Raw genomic sequence first — 10,971 nt, 5'->3', positions numbered from 1 at the left:
AAAAAAAAAAAAAAAAAAAAAATTAGCTGGGTGTGTTGCACACTTGTAGTCCCAGCTGCTTAGGAGGTTGAGGCAGAAGGATTACCTCAGCCCAGCAGTTAGAGGCTGCGGTGTCCATGAGTGTGCCACTGCACTCCAGCCTGGGTGACAGAGTGACACTAATTGAAAAAAAAAAAAGAAGAAAAAAAAAAAATCTCAGCTAACACTGTGAAGAACTGGTGGGGAGGGATGAGGTTAGAAGAAAGGAAATTATCTTCTGGCCTGATATTTGCTCCTTAAGGAAAACTTTTTGAATAAGTTTTGTGCCAGAAGCCATTGCAAGCGCCTTACAATATCACCCCATTCCACAGATGGAGAGGCCAAGGCAGGGGGAGATGAAGTGGTACGTGGAGGAAACCTCACTGGTCAGGAGACACATGGCTTCCACATCCACACACTCTGCACTCAACGTGGTTCTGCAGGGGGCAATCTCATCCTGGGCAGTATGGAGGAGGAGGGCAGGAGATGCCAAGGCAGCATGAGTGACCACGTGAGGGATATAGTGGATGAGGGGTGGGGTCTAGGGAGATCCCCTAGTCTCTGGCGTGGGAGAGGGGATTGAGGAGACTGCTGGGGGTGGGGGCGGGGCACTGTCTCTCCTGGGCTGCAATGCTCGGGAGAGCTGGTTGGATGGGCATGTCTCCCTCAGACTGGAACTCTCGGGCGGGGTCCAGGGGATGGGTTTGTGCCGGTGGTAGTAGGCCCAGGACTGGAGGAGGCTTTGGCAACTGGCTTTACCCTGCTGGCAAAACGATGTCCTGGAAGGTGTCAGAAGAAATAAAGGATTCAAAACCTCCCTCAAAGGAGGCTGGTGTGGCATGTGGCAGGGGTGGCATACATGATGAACCAGAGAGATCCTTTGGGGTCCAGGCTTTCTAGAGGTCCTGGTCTAAGACTGATGGTGGCAACAGGTCCTGTGAGGGAACTTTCCTGGGAAGGACTTGGCAACTGTTTTGATGTGGAATGTGGGTGTGTTGGGAATTTGTGGGACTGGCAGAGCAGGGGCTCATTACTGGACCCGGGAAAGTCCCAAGGGGACACTCGTGAGGAACAGAAGCATGGGTCTGCTTGTTTGGGGAGTGGCAAGCGTAAGGGATATCGAGAGATAAATTCAGGCAGGGTGTACTGGCTCACGTCCGTAATCCCAGCACTTTGGAAGGCTGAGACAAGAGAATCACTTGAGGCCAGGAGTTCAAGACCAGCCTGGGCAACATAGTGAGACCTCATCTCTATTAAAAAATAAATTTAAAAAAGAGGGAGAGAGAAAGTTTCAGTCACAAATCATCTGTGGATGCCCTTAGTTAGTAAAGATGGCATGGGCTCCACTACCCTTCGGCCAAGGAGAAACGCTTCCCCTCAGGGGTCCATGCGAGGTGGGGTTACACACCTAGCCTGGGACTGCAGTTAGACTTCACATCCCACCCTCACGCTGTTTCCTTGGCAGCAAAGGCGCCCAGTCCTGGCTGGGCTCGGAGGCTCGGCCTGTAATCCCAGCACTTTGGGAGGCTGAGGTGAGTGAATTGCCTGAGCCCGAGGGTTCGAGATCCACCCAGGCAACTTTGTGAGACCTCATCTCTACAATAAATCAAAACTTAGCCGGGTGTGGTAGCAGGCGCTTGTAGCTCCGGCTGCTTGGAAGGCTGAGGTGAAAGGATCGCTGAGCCCAGCAGGTTGAGGCTGCGATGGCCGGGAGCGTGCCACTGCACTCCAGCCTGGGTGACAGAGTGAGACTCCAACTCAAAAAAAAAAAAAGGCACCCAGTCCTGTCCGCTCAGTTGTTATAACAGATCTCGTTGCCCATTCAAGGGAGGAAGACCAACTGAGAGCCCCCCTCTCCTGCCTAAGTGGCTCCATCGGTCTCGCCTCTAAACAATCCCTCTGTAGCAACCTCTTTCTTTTCCTCACTCAGGATTCCTCCCACACCCCGGCCCCAGCTGAGCTCTGCTTAACTGAGACCACCTCCTTCCTCCCCTCCTCCAGTCTCTTCCTTAATCTAGAGCTGAGACTTCCAGAGTCAACAGGGAATGAGAGGAGACTGAGGGAAGATAGGCCTGGGGGTGCATGAGCCCTAGGATGGAGACTCAGAGGTGATCGTGGCTTTAGGCCTCACCTCCCCCTTTCTTCTCCTCCGCTCTCTCCTCTTTCCCCTTCTCTTCCTCAGGGTCTGCTGCTGGTGATGGGGATGTCAGTAGTGTCTATATGGGTGGGGGCAATCCTTAGGAAGGGATGAGGGAGGTTGCAGTCCCTCTGGGGCAGAGTTGAGGGCAGAGCATCCTGGGTCCTCAACTGGCTCACGACCGATTAGCCAGCCTGACTTTTACCCTAGACTCTAGACTCACTCTGCTAGGCCATTCCCTAACTTTCCCTAGAAATCAGTGTCTTGGGTGGTATGGAGACCATTTTATATATATATGTATATATTTTATATATATATAATATATATAATTTAATAGAGATGGGAGTCTCACTATGTTGCCCAGGTTTGTCTTGAACTACTGGGTTCAAGCAATTCTCCTGCCTCCGCCTCCTAAAGTGCTGGGATTACAGGTGTGAGCCACCACACCTGACCAGGAAACCATTTTTTTAAACAGCTTTACTGAGATATAGTTCATGAGCTATACAATTCACTCATTTAAAATAGTCAATTCAAGCTCGGTGACTCAGTCTGTAATCCCGCCCCCTTGGGAGGCTGAGGTGAGTGGATTGCCTGAGCCCGTGGGTTCGAGACCCGCCTGGGCAGCGAGACCTCATCTCTACAATAAATCAAAAAATCAGCCGGGCGTGGTAGCACATGCCTGTAATTCCGGCTACTCGGAAGGCTGAGATGGAAGGATCGCCAGAGCCCAACAGGTCGAGGCTGCGGTGGCCAGGAGCGGCCACTGCACTCCAGTCTGGGCGACAGAGTGAGACTCCAACTCAAAAATAAAATAAAATAAAATAAAAAAATAAAATAGTCAATTCAGTCGGTGGCTCAGCCTGTAATCCCGCGCCTTTGGGAGGCTGAGGTGAATGATTGCCTGAGCCCGTGGGTTCGAGACCCGCCTGGGCAAGTTGGTGAGACCTCATCTCTACAATAAATAAAAAAATCAGCCGGGCATGGCAGCGCACGCCTGTAGTTCCAGCTACTTGGAAGGCTGAGGCGGAAGGATCGCCAGAGCCCAGCAGGTGGAGGCTGTGGTGGCCAGGAGCGGCCACTGCACTCCAGTCTGGGCGACAGAGTGAGACTCCAACTCAAAAATAAATAAATAAATAAATAAAATAGTCAATTCAAGTTAGGCACAATGGTTTGTGCCTGTAATCCCAGCACTTTGGGAGACCAAGACAGGAGGATCACTTGAGCCCAGGAGTTTTAGACCAGACGGGGCAACATACTTAAGCCCTATTTCTAAAAAGAAAGAAAGAGAGAGAAAGAAAGGAAAAGAATAATTTTTTTTTTTTTGGGGGGTTGGAGTCTCACTCTGTCGCCCAGGCTGGAGTGCAGTGGGAAAAGAATAGTTTTTAAAGTGCACAATTCAATTACTTTTAGTATATTTACAGTTAAGCATCCGACGCTGTAGTCAATTATAGATCATTTTCATTGCCTTCCAAAAAAAACCCTCATATCCTTTAGCCATGAACTTCCAACTTCCATCCCCCTGAACCCGAGCAACCACTAATCTACTTTCTGTCTTTCTATAGATGTGCCTATTTTATTTTATTTATTTATTTATTTATTTTTTGAGTCAGAGTCTCACTCTGTCGCCTAGACTGGAGTGCAGTGGCACGCTCCCAGCCACTGCAGCCTTGTCCTGCTGGGTTCCAGTGATCCTTCCGCCTCAGCCTTGCAAGTAGCCGGGAACTGCAGGCGTGCACTACCACGCCCGGCTAGTTTTATTTATTTATTTATGGTAGAGACGAGGTTTCGCCAAGTTGCCCAGGGGGGTCCCAAACCTGTGGGCTCAGGCAATCCACTCGCCTCGGCCTCCCAAAGTGCTGGGATTACAGGCTGAGCCACCAAGCCCAGCCAGATGTGCCTATTTTAGACTTTGTATGTGAATGGAATCACACAGTTTAAGGTACTTTGTGACTGACCTCTTTGCTTCTCGTGTTTCTAAGGTCCTTCCTGTCAGCATATGTCACTACTTCATTTCTTATTGTCGGATATCACTCCATGGTACGCAGAGCACACGTTTCGTTAGTCCGTTTGTCAGCAGATGGTCATTTGAGCTGTTTTCTACTTTTGGGCTATTGTAAATAGTGCTGTCATGAACACTGTGTACAAATTTTGGTGTGAAAACATTTTTTTTTTTTTTTTTTGAGTTGGAGTCTCACTCTGTTGCCCAGCTGGAGTGCAGTGGCATGCTCACGGCCACCACAACCTCAACCTGCTGGGCTCAGATGATCCTTCCACCTCAGCCTTCCAAGGAGCTGGAACTACAGGCACATGCTACCATGCCTGGCTAATTTTTTATTTTTTGGAGAGATGAGGTCTCGCCAAGTTGCCCAGGCTAGTCTTGAACACGTGGGCTCAGGTAATCCTCTCACCTCGGCCTCCCAAAGTGCTGGGATTATAGCCGTGACCCACCGTACCCAGCCGAACCTATGTTTTCATTTCTCTTGAGTATATCCCTAGAAGTGGAACTGCTGGGTCACGTGGTGCCTCTATGCTGAACTGTTAAAGGAACTGCCAGGTGGTTTTCCAAAGTAGCTGTACCATTTTCATTCCCACCAGCAGTGCATGAAGGTTCCAATTTATCTTCAGCCTCACCAACACTTATTATCTGTCTTTTTCATTACAGCCATCCTAGTAGGTGGAAAGGGACAGGTCCTTGTGGCCTCGATACACATTTCCTCGATGACTAATGGTGTTGGGCATTTTTCATGTGATTATCGGTCATCTTTATATCTTCTTCTGATAAATATCTATTCCACTTTTTAATTGGGTTCTTTGTCTTTTGACCATCAAGCGGATCCCACCCTTCCTGACAAGGGAATGGTGGCTCACATAAACAGCTGCCGACTCAAGGCCAAGGGCGTGGGTCAGCACAACAATGCCCACAACTACAGAAACCAGAGCTTCGAGGAGCTGCGAGCAGCCTGTCTGAGGAAGGGGCAGCTGTTTGACGACCCTTTATTCCCTGCTGCACCCAGTTCTCTGGGCTTCAAGGAACTGGGCCCCAACTCCCAAAACGTGCAGAACGTCTGTTGGCAGCGTCCCAAGGTGGGCACTGGGAGGGGAGGTCTGGGCTCAAGGGCAAATGGGGCTTGGAGTGACTCCCTCCACAGTCACTTTTATAATCTCCAATCCCCATCACCCTGTTCTCATTCTGGCTCGAGGCTGGCTTCCATCAGAGCTGGGGACAGTTCTAAATACGCTTGAGCCAAACCCCCAGGTGACCCTAGCGAAGTCACCCACCAACCTTTGCCATGCCAAGCTGGGCCGCATCCTCCCCGCCTTATCTCTTCCCCTAGAACATCAAGGTGGGCTTACTACCCAGGAAAGATGGGAGGGTGTGGGGAGGGAGTGTTCTGAACCCCCTGGAGCCCTTTTTCTTCTGCTGCAGGATATCACAAGCAACCCTCTGTTCATCGCGAATGGGATCTCTCCGACAGATGTCCGCCAGGGGCTGCTCGGTGAGTGGGAGTAAGAACAGTGACTCAGGAAATCAGGCTGGGAGAGGGGTGCCAGGGTGTCCTTTGAAACCAGAAGATAGGGACCCCTCCCCAGGTTCAGACAACCGGCTTCTTACAAACCCCTTTCCTCCAAACCCCTCATTGCCTTTTTAAGGACTAAGCCAGGATGGGCTTCCTCTTGGACCAAATTTGGTCCCACCTGTGGCCAAGGACAGGGCAGGGCAGAAGCCGAGGAGACCTCAGGTCCCAGGGCCTCCACTGTGGCTCACTGAGCTGGAGGGACACTGGGCTGGAGGAGAAGGGAATTAGTTTCTTCCCAGGTGCCCTTATGGGGATGGGTGGGACAACCTTGACTTTCCTTTCTCGCCCTCTGCTTCCATCAGGCAGCCAAGAAGCCCACTGATAATCATAGAAGCTTCCCCAGTGCCTTCAACCTCAGCCGGGCCCAGAGTGGCTTCCTCCCTGCTCCCCGGCCCCACCCAGAGGGGGCTGAGACGCCCAGGAGATAGATGGCAATGGATGACTGGGGTGCTCCTCTCCGATAGGCGCCACTTAATTAAACTTCAGCCTGGGGACACTGCCCCATGCCCACACCTCCATCAACGCCTAGTTAAGGGATCCCACTGGGATCCATGCTGGGCCCTGGGTCTCCAGCGTAATGTGGGTGACTTGAAGGAGAGACGTCTTGGGGTCTTCATGGCTACACCAGATTATTCACGGGATGGGATGGCTGGATTTGTCTGAGGGATGGGAGAGGATTGGCTCGCTCCCCAAGAAGGAAGTTTCCAGAGTGGGGAGCAAGAGCCTAAGGCCAAAAATATCTCTTCCTCAAACTCCAAAAAACAAAAGCACGTGGCTTTCTCATAATAGAAAAGGTACAGAAACTCACCTCCCCAGAGCCTGCTGCTCTGCCTTCTGCTTCCCCCTGTTTGCCTCTACTCTGTGGTGGCACAGCTGAAGGAGGGTGCGTCTCTGCTGGCAGGGAGTACAGGGCCAGGCTCCTGCTCCTCTAAGGCTCGAATTCTGGGGCCCAACCAAACATATGGGAGTGCTCTGGGGGGCAAACTCCTGCCTGTCTTTCCAGGAGACTGCTGGCTGCTGGCAGCCATCGGCTCCCTCACCACATGCTCCAAACTGCTGTACCGCGTGGTGCCCAGGGGACAGGGCTTCAAGAGAAACTATGCTGGCATCTTCCATTTTCAGGTGAAAGGCAGTTTGAGAGCCAGAGTTGCTTCATGAGGGGTATGTGTGTGTGTGTGTCAGAGAGAGAGAGAGAGAGAGAGAGAGGGAGAGAATTCGTATGTGCTTTGAAGTTCATCTTTTTTTCTCTTTGAAAGATAACATTTGGCTGGGCTTGGTGGCTCAGCCTGTAATCCCAGCACTTTGGGAGGCCAAGGTGAGTGGATTGCCTAAGCCCAAGGGTTCGAGACCAGCCCGGGCAACTTGGTGAGACCTTGTCTCTACAATAAATAAAAAAATTAGCTGGGCATGGTAGTGCACGCCTGTAGTTCTAGCTACTTGGAAGGCTGAGGAGGAAGGATCGCCGGAGCCCAGCAGGCCGAGGCTGCGGTGGCCAGGAGCATGCCACTGCACTCCAACCTGGGTGACAGAGTGAGACTCTAACTCAAAAGAAAAACAAAGGCGAGCGCAGTGGCTCAAGCCTATAATCCCAGCATTTTGGGAGGTCGAGGCAATAGGATTGCCTGAGCCCGCGGGTTCAAGACCAGCCTGGGCAACATGGTGAGACCTCATCTCTACAATAAATCAAAATATTAGCTGGACGTGGTAGTGTGCGCCTATAGTTTCGGCTGTTTGGAAGGCTGAGGCAGAAAGATTGCCGGAGCCCAGCAGGTCGAGGCTGCGGTGGCCAGGAGAATGCCACTCCACTCCAGCCTGAGCAACAGAGTGAGACTCAAACTCAAAAAAAAAAAAAAAAAGATCATAAACCTAAATGTAAAAACCGAAATTATAAAACTAGAGGAAAACAACAGAGAACATATTTGTGAATCTGGTTTCAGTCAAGACTTTTCAGATATGACACCAAAAGCTCAATCACAGAAGAAAGAATTGATAAACCGAACTTCATTCGAATTAAAAGCTGTGCTGTAGCCGGGCTCCGTGGCTCAGCCTGTAATCCCGCGCCTTTGGGAGGCTGAGGTGAGTGGATTGCCTGAGCCCACAGGTTTGAGACCCGCCTGGGCAGCAAGACCTCATCTCTACAATAAATCAAAAAATCAGCCAGGTGTGGTAGCGCATGCCTGTAATTCCGGCTACTTGGAAAGCTGAGGCGGAAGGATCACCGGAGCCCAGCAGGTCGAGGCTGCGGTGGCCAGGAGCGGCCACTGCACTCCAGTCTGGGCGACAGAGTGAGACTCCAACTCAAAAAAAAAAAAAAAAAAGCTGTGCTGTGAAAGATATTAAGAGAATGAAAAGTTAAGCCACAAACTAGGAGAAAATATAAAATATTTCTGAGAAGCCAGGTTCGGTTGTTCAGCCTGTAATCCCGCGCCTTGGAAGGCTGAGGTGAGTGGATTGCCTGAGCCCGCAGGTTCGAGACCCACCTGGGCAACTTGGTGAGCCCTCATCTCTACAATAAATCAAAAATTTAGCTGGGCGTGGTAGACATGCGCCTGTAATTCCAGCTACTTGGAAGGCTGAGGCGGAAGGATCGCTGGAGCCCAGCAGGTCGAGGCTGCGGTGGCCGGGAGCGGCCACTGCACTCCAGTTGGGGCGACAGAGTGAGACTCCAACTCAAAAACTATATATATATATTTCTGAGAATCTTAAGAGTTTGAAGATCTCAGAGGTCCTGAAGCCCAGCTGTGCTTTTTCAGAGGAGGCACTATGGTCAAAAAATGGGTGGGGTAATCCTGGAGGACATGGGTCATCCCAGAGGACCCAGAAAGGAGGCTGCGGATCCGATTCCAGGCTTTTTCTTGCCTTTTTCTCACTATTCAATCATTCTGGGACCATTCAACTGGCATGTCACCTGGCCTGGCCACCAGGAGGCGCTCGATGACAGAGTTCCCACACACAAGGGTGTGTGTGTGGGGGGGGTGTGTGTGCACGTGCATGTTGTGGGGGGGACCCTGGGACAGACAGATGTCACTGCCCACTGAAACCCATCTTGCTCCCCACAGATCTGGCAGTTTGGGCAGTGGGTGGACGTAGTGGTCGATGACCGGCTGCCCACAAAGAATGACAAGCTTGTGTTTGTGCACTCTTCGGAGCGCAATGAGTTCTGGAGTGCCCTGTTGGAGAAGGCATATGCCAAGTGAGTGTGGGGGTCCCAGAAGGGAGCTTGCCTTGCCTCTGCCAGGGCTGCTGAACCAGGAAAGAGGCAGGGGGGTGGCAGGGTGTCCCTCTCTCCACTCCTGGCACTCCTTGATGCCCAAGTTCACGCCTGAGTCCCAGCACCCAAACAGTGCCCTCTCTGTGCCCACAGGCTGAACGGGTCCTATGAAGCGCTGTCCGGGGGCAGCACGATGGAGGGCTTTGAGGACTTCACAGGAGGCGTGGCCCAGAGCTTCCAACTGCAGAGGCCCCCTCAGAACCTGCTCAGGCTCCTTAGGAAGGCGGTGGAGCGGTCCTCCCTCATGGGCTGCTCCATTGAAGTAAGCCACGCCTAGTCCTGCCTCAAGCCCTTGGCACTGGTTGCCACTCTCACCCAGAAACCCCATTATACCACTATCTGCATGGCTAGCTCCTGTTCATTCACATTTCAGCTCCACCGCCCTTCCTCAGACCTGTTTTCCCTGCCTCCCAGTCTAAAGGTGCTGTCCTCGCCCTGTTGACTTTCTACTTGGTTTTGATTTTCTCCGCAACATTGATCATGACCAGAGATTATCTTGTTTGTCTATGTATTCATTCACAGCTCATCTTCTCCAGGCAGCAGTCACATTCCATGAGGGCAGTGACTTTCTTTTCTTTTCTTTTTTTTTGAGTTGGAGTCTCACTTTGTCACCCAGGCTGGAGGGTAGTGGCAAGCTCAGAGCCACCCTAGCATTGACCTGCTGAGCTCAGGCAACCCTTCTGCCTCAGCCTTCCGAGTAGCCAGAACTACAGGCGCGTGCTATCCATTTTTTGATTTATTGTAAAGATGAGGTCTCGCCGAGTTGCCCAGGCTGTTCTCGAACCCATGGACTCAGGCAATTCCCTCATCTTGGCCTCCCAAAGTACTGGGATTACAGGCTTGAGCCACTGCACCCAGCCGACTTTATTTTCTTGTTCACTGTTGGACACTGGAGCTTGGGAAAGGGCCTAGCATGAAATAGGCACCCAACCAACATTTGTTGGAATAAATAAATGAGCCCAGGCTGGGCATGGTGGCTCACACCCATAATCTCAGCACTTTGAGAAGCTGAGACAGGAGGATCACTTGAGGCCAGGAGTTCAAGGCTGCAAGTGAGCTATGATCACACCACTCCACTACAACCTGGGTGACAGAGCAAGACCCTGTCTCTAAAGAAATTGATGAATCCAAAATGCTACCAAATTTCATTCTTGGGCATTTATCCCAGAGAAATGAAGATTTATATCCTCCAAAAAACTTATACACTAGTGTTTATAGCAACTCTATTCATAATAGCCGCAAACAGAAAACAACTTAGAGGTCGTTCAGCAAGAGAATGGTTAAACTCTGCTAGGCACAGTGGCTCACGCCTGTAATTCCAACACTTTGGGAGGCGGAAGTGAGACGATTGCCTGAGCCAAGGGTTTGAGACTAGCCTGAGCAACTTGGTGAGATTTGTCTCTATAATAAAAATCAAAAAATTAGCCAGGTGTGGTAGTACGCACCTATAGTTCCAGCTACTTGGAAGGCTGAGGTGGAAGGAATGCCTGAGCCCAGCAGGTCGAGGCTGCAGTGGTTGTGAGCATGCCACTGCACTCCAGCCTGGGTGAAAGTGTGTGACTCCAACTTAAAAAAAAAAAGGATGGTTAGACTGTGCTGATTCCATACCATGGACTACTATTCAGTGAGAAAGAGAAATGAACTACTGACACTTGAAAAAACTAGGGCAGAACTCAAGAAAATTATGCTGAATGGAAAAAATCCTACCCCAAAATGTTGCACACTGCACAATTCCGTGTATATGACATTCTTGAAAGGACAAAATAGTAGAAATGGAGAACAGATTAGTGGTTGTCAGGAGGCAGGGAAGGGGCGTGGCAAGAAGAGGTGAGCATGGTTATAAAAGACACCATGGCCGGGCTCGGTGGCTCAGCCTGTAATCCCGCGCTTTGGGAGGCTGAGATGAGTGAATTGCCCGAGCCCGTGGGTTCGAGACCTGCCTGGGCAACTTGGCGAGACCTCATCTC

At 51.1% G+C, this 10,971-nt stretch overlaps 1 protein-coding gene across 1 annotated transcript in view; it reads left to right on the top strand.

The window, feature by feature from the left end:
• The first annotated feature begins 4,984 nt into the window (after positions 1-4,984).
• The window catches only part of CAPN11 (calpain 11), a 15,760-nt gene continuing 9,773 nt past the window's right edge, over positions 4,985-10,971 (top strand). Inside the window, exons 1-5 of the mRNA XM_008050027.1 lie at positions 4,985-5,239; positions 5,583-5,652; positions 6,737-6,855; positions 8,793-8,926; positions 9,098-9,266. Of these exons, the coding sequence (XP_008048218.1) occupies positions 5,012-5,239; positions 5,583-5,652; positions 6,737-6,855; positions 8,793-8,926; positions 9,098-9,266 (720 nt within the window). The 5' untranslated portion in view covers positions 4,985-5,011. The remainder of the gene's footprint in view (positions 5,240-5,582; positions 5,653-6,736; positions 6,856-8,792; positions 8,927-9,097; positions 9,267-10,971) is intronic.

This window comes from Carlito syrichta, unplaced genomic scaffold (assembly GCF_000164805.1).
Source record: "Carlito syrichta isolate Samal-C Ts95f unplaced genomic scaffold, Tarsius_syrichta-2.0.1 Scaffold142933, whole genome shotgun sequence".
Lineage (NCBI taxonomy): Eukaryota > Metazoa > Chordata > Mammalia > Primates > Tarsiidae > Carlito > Carlito syrichta.
This window is presented reverse-complemented; position numbering and strand designations above follow the sequence as displayed.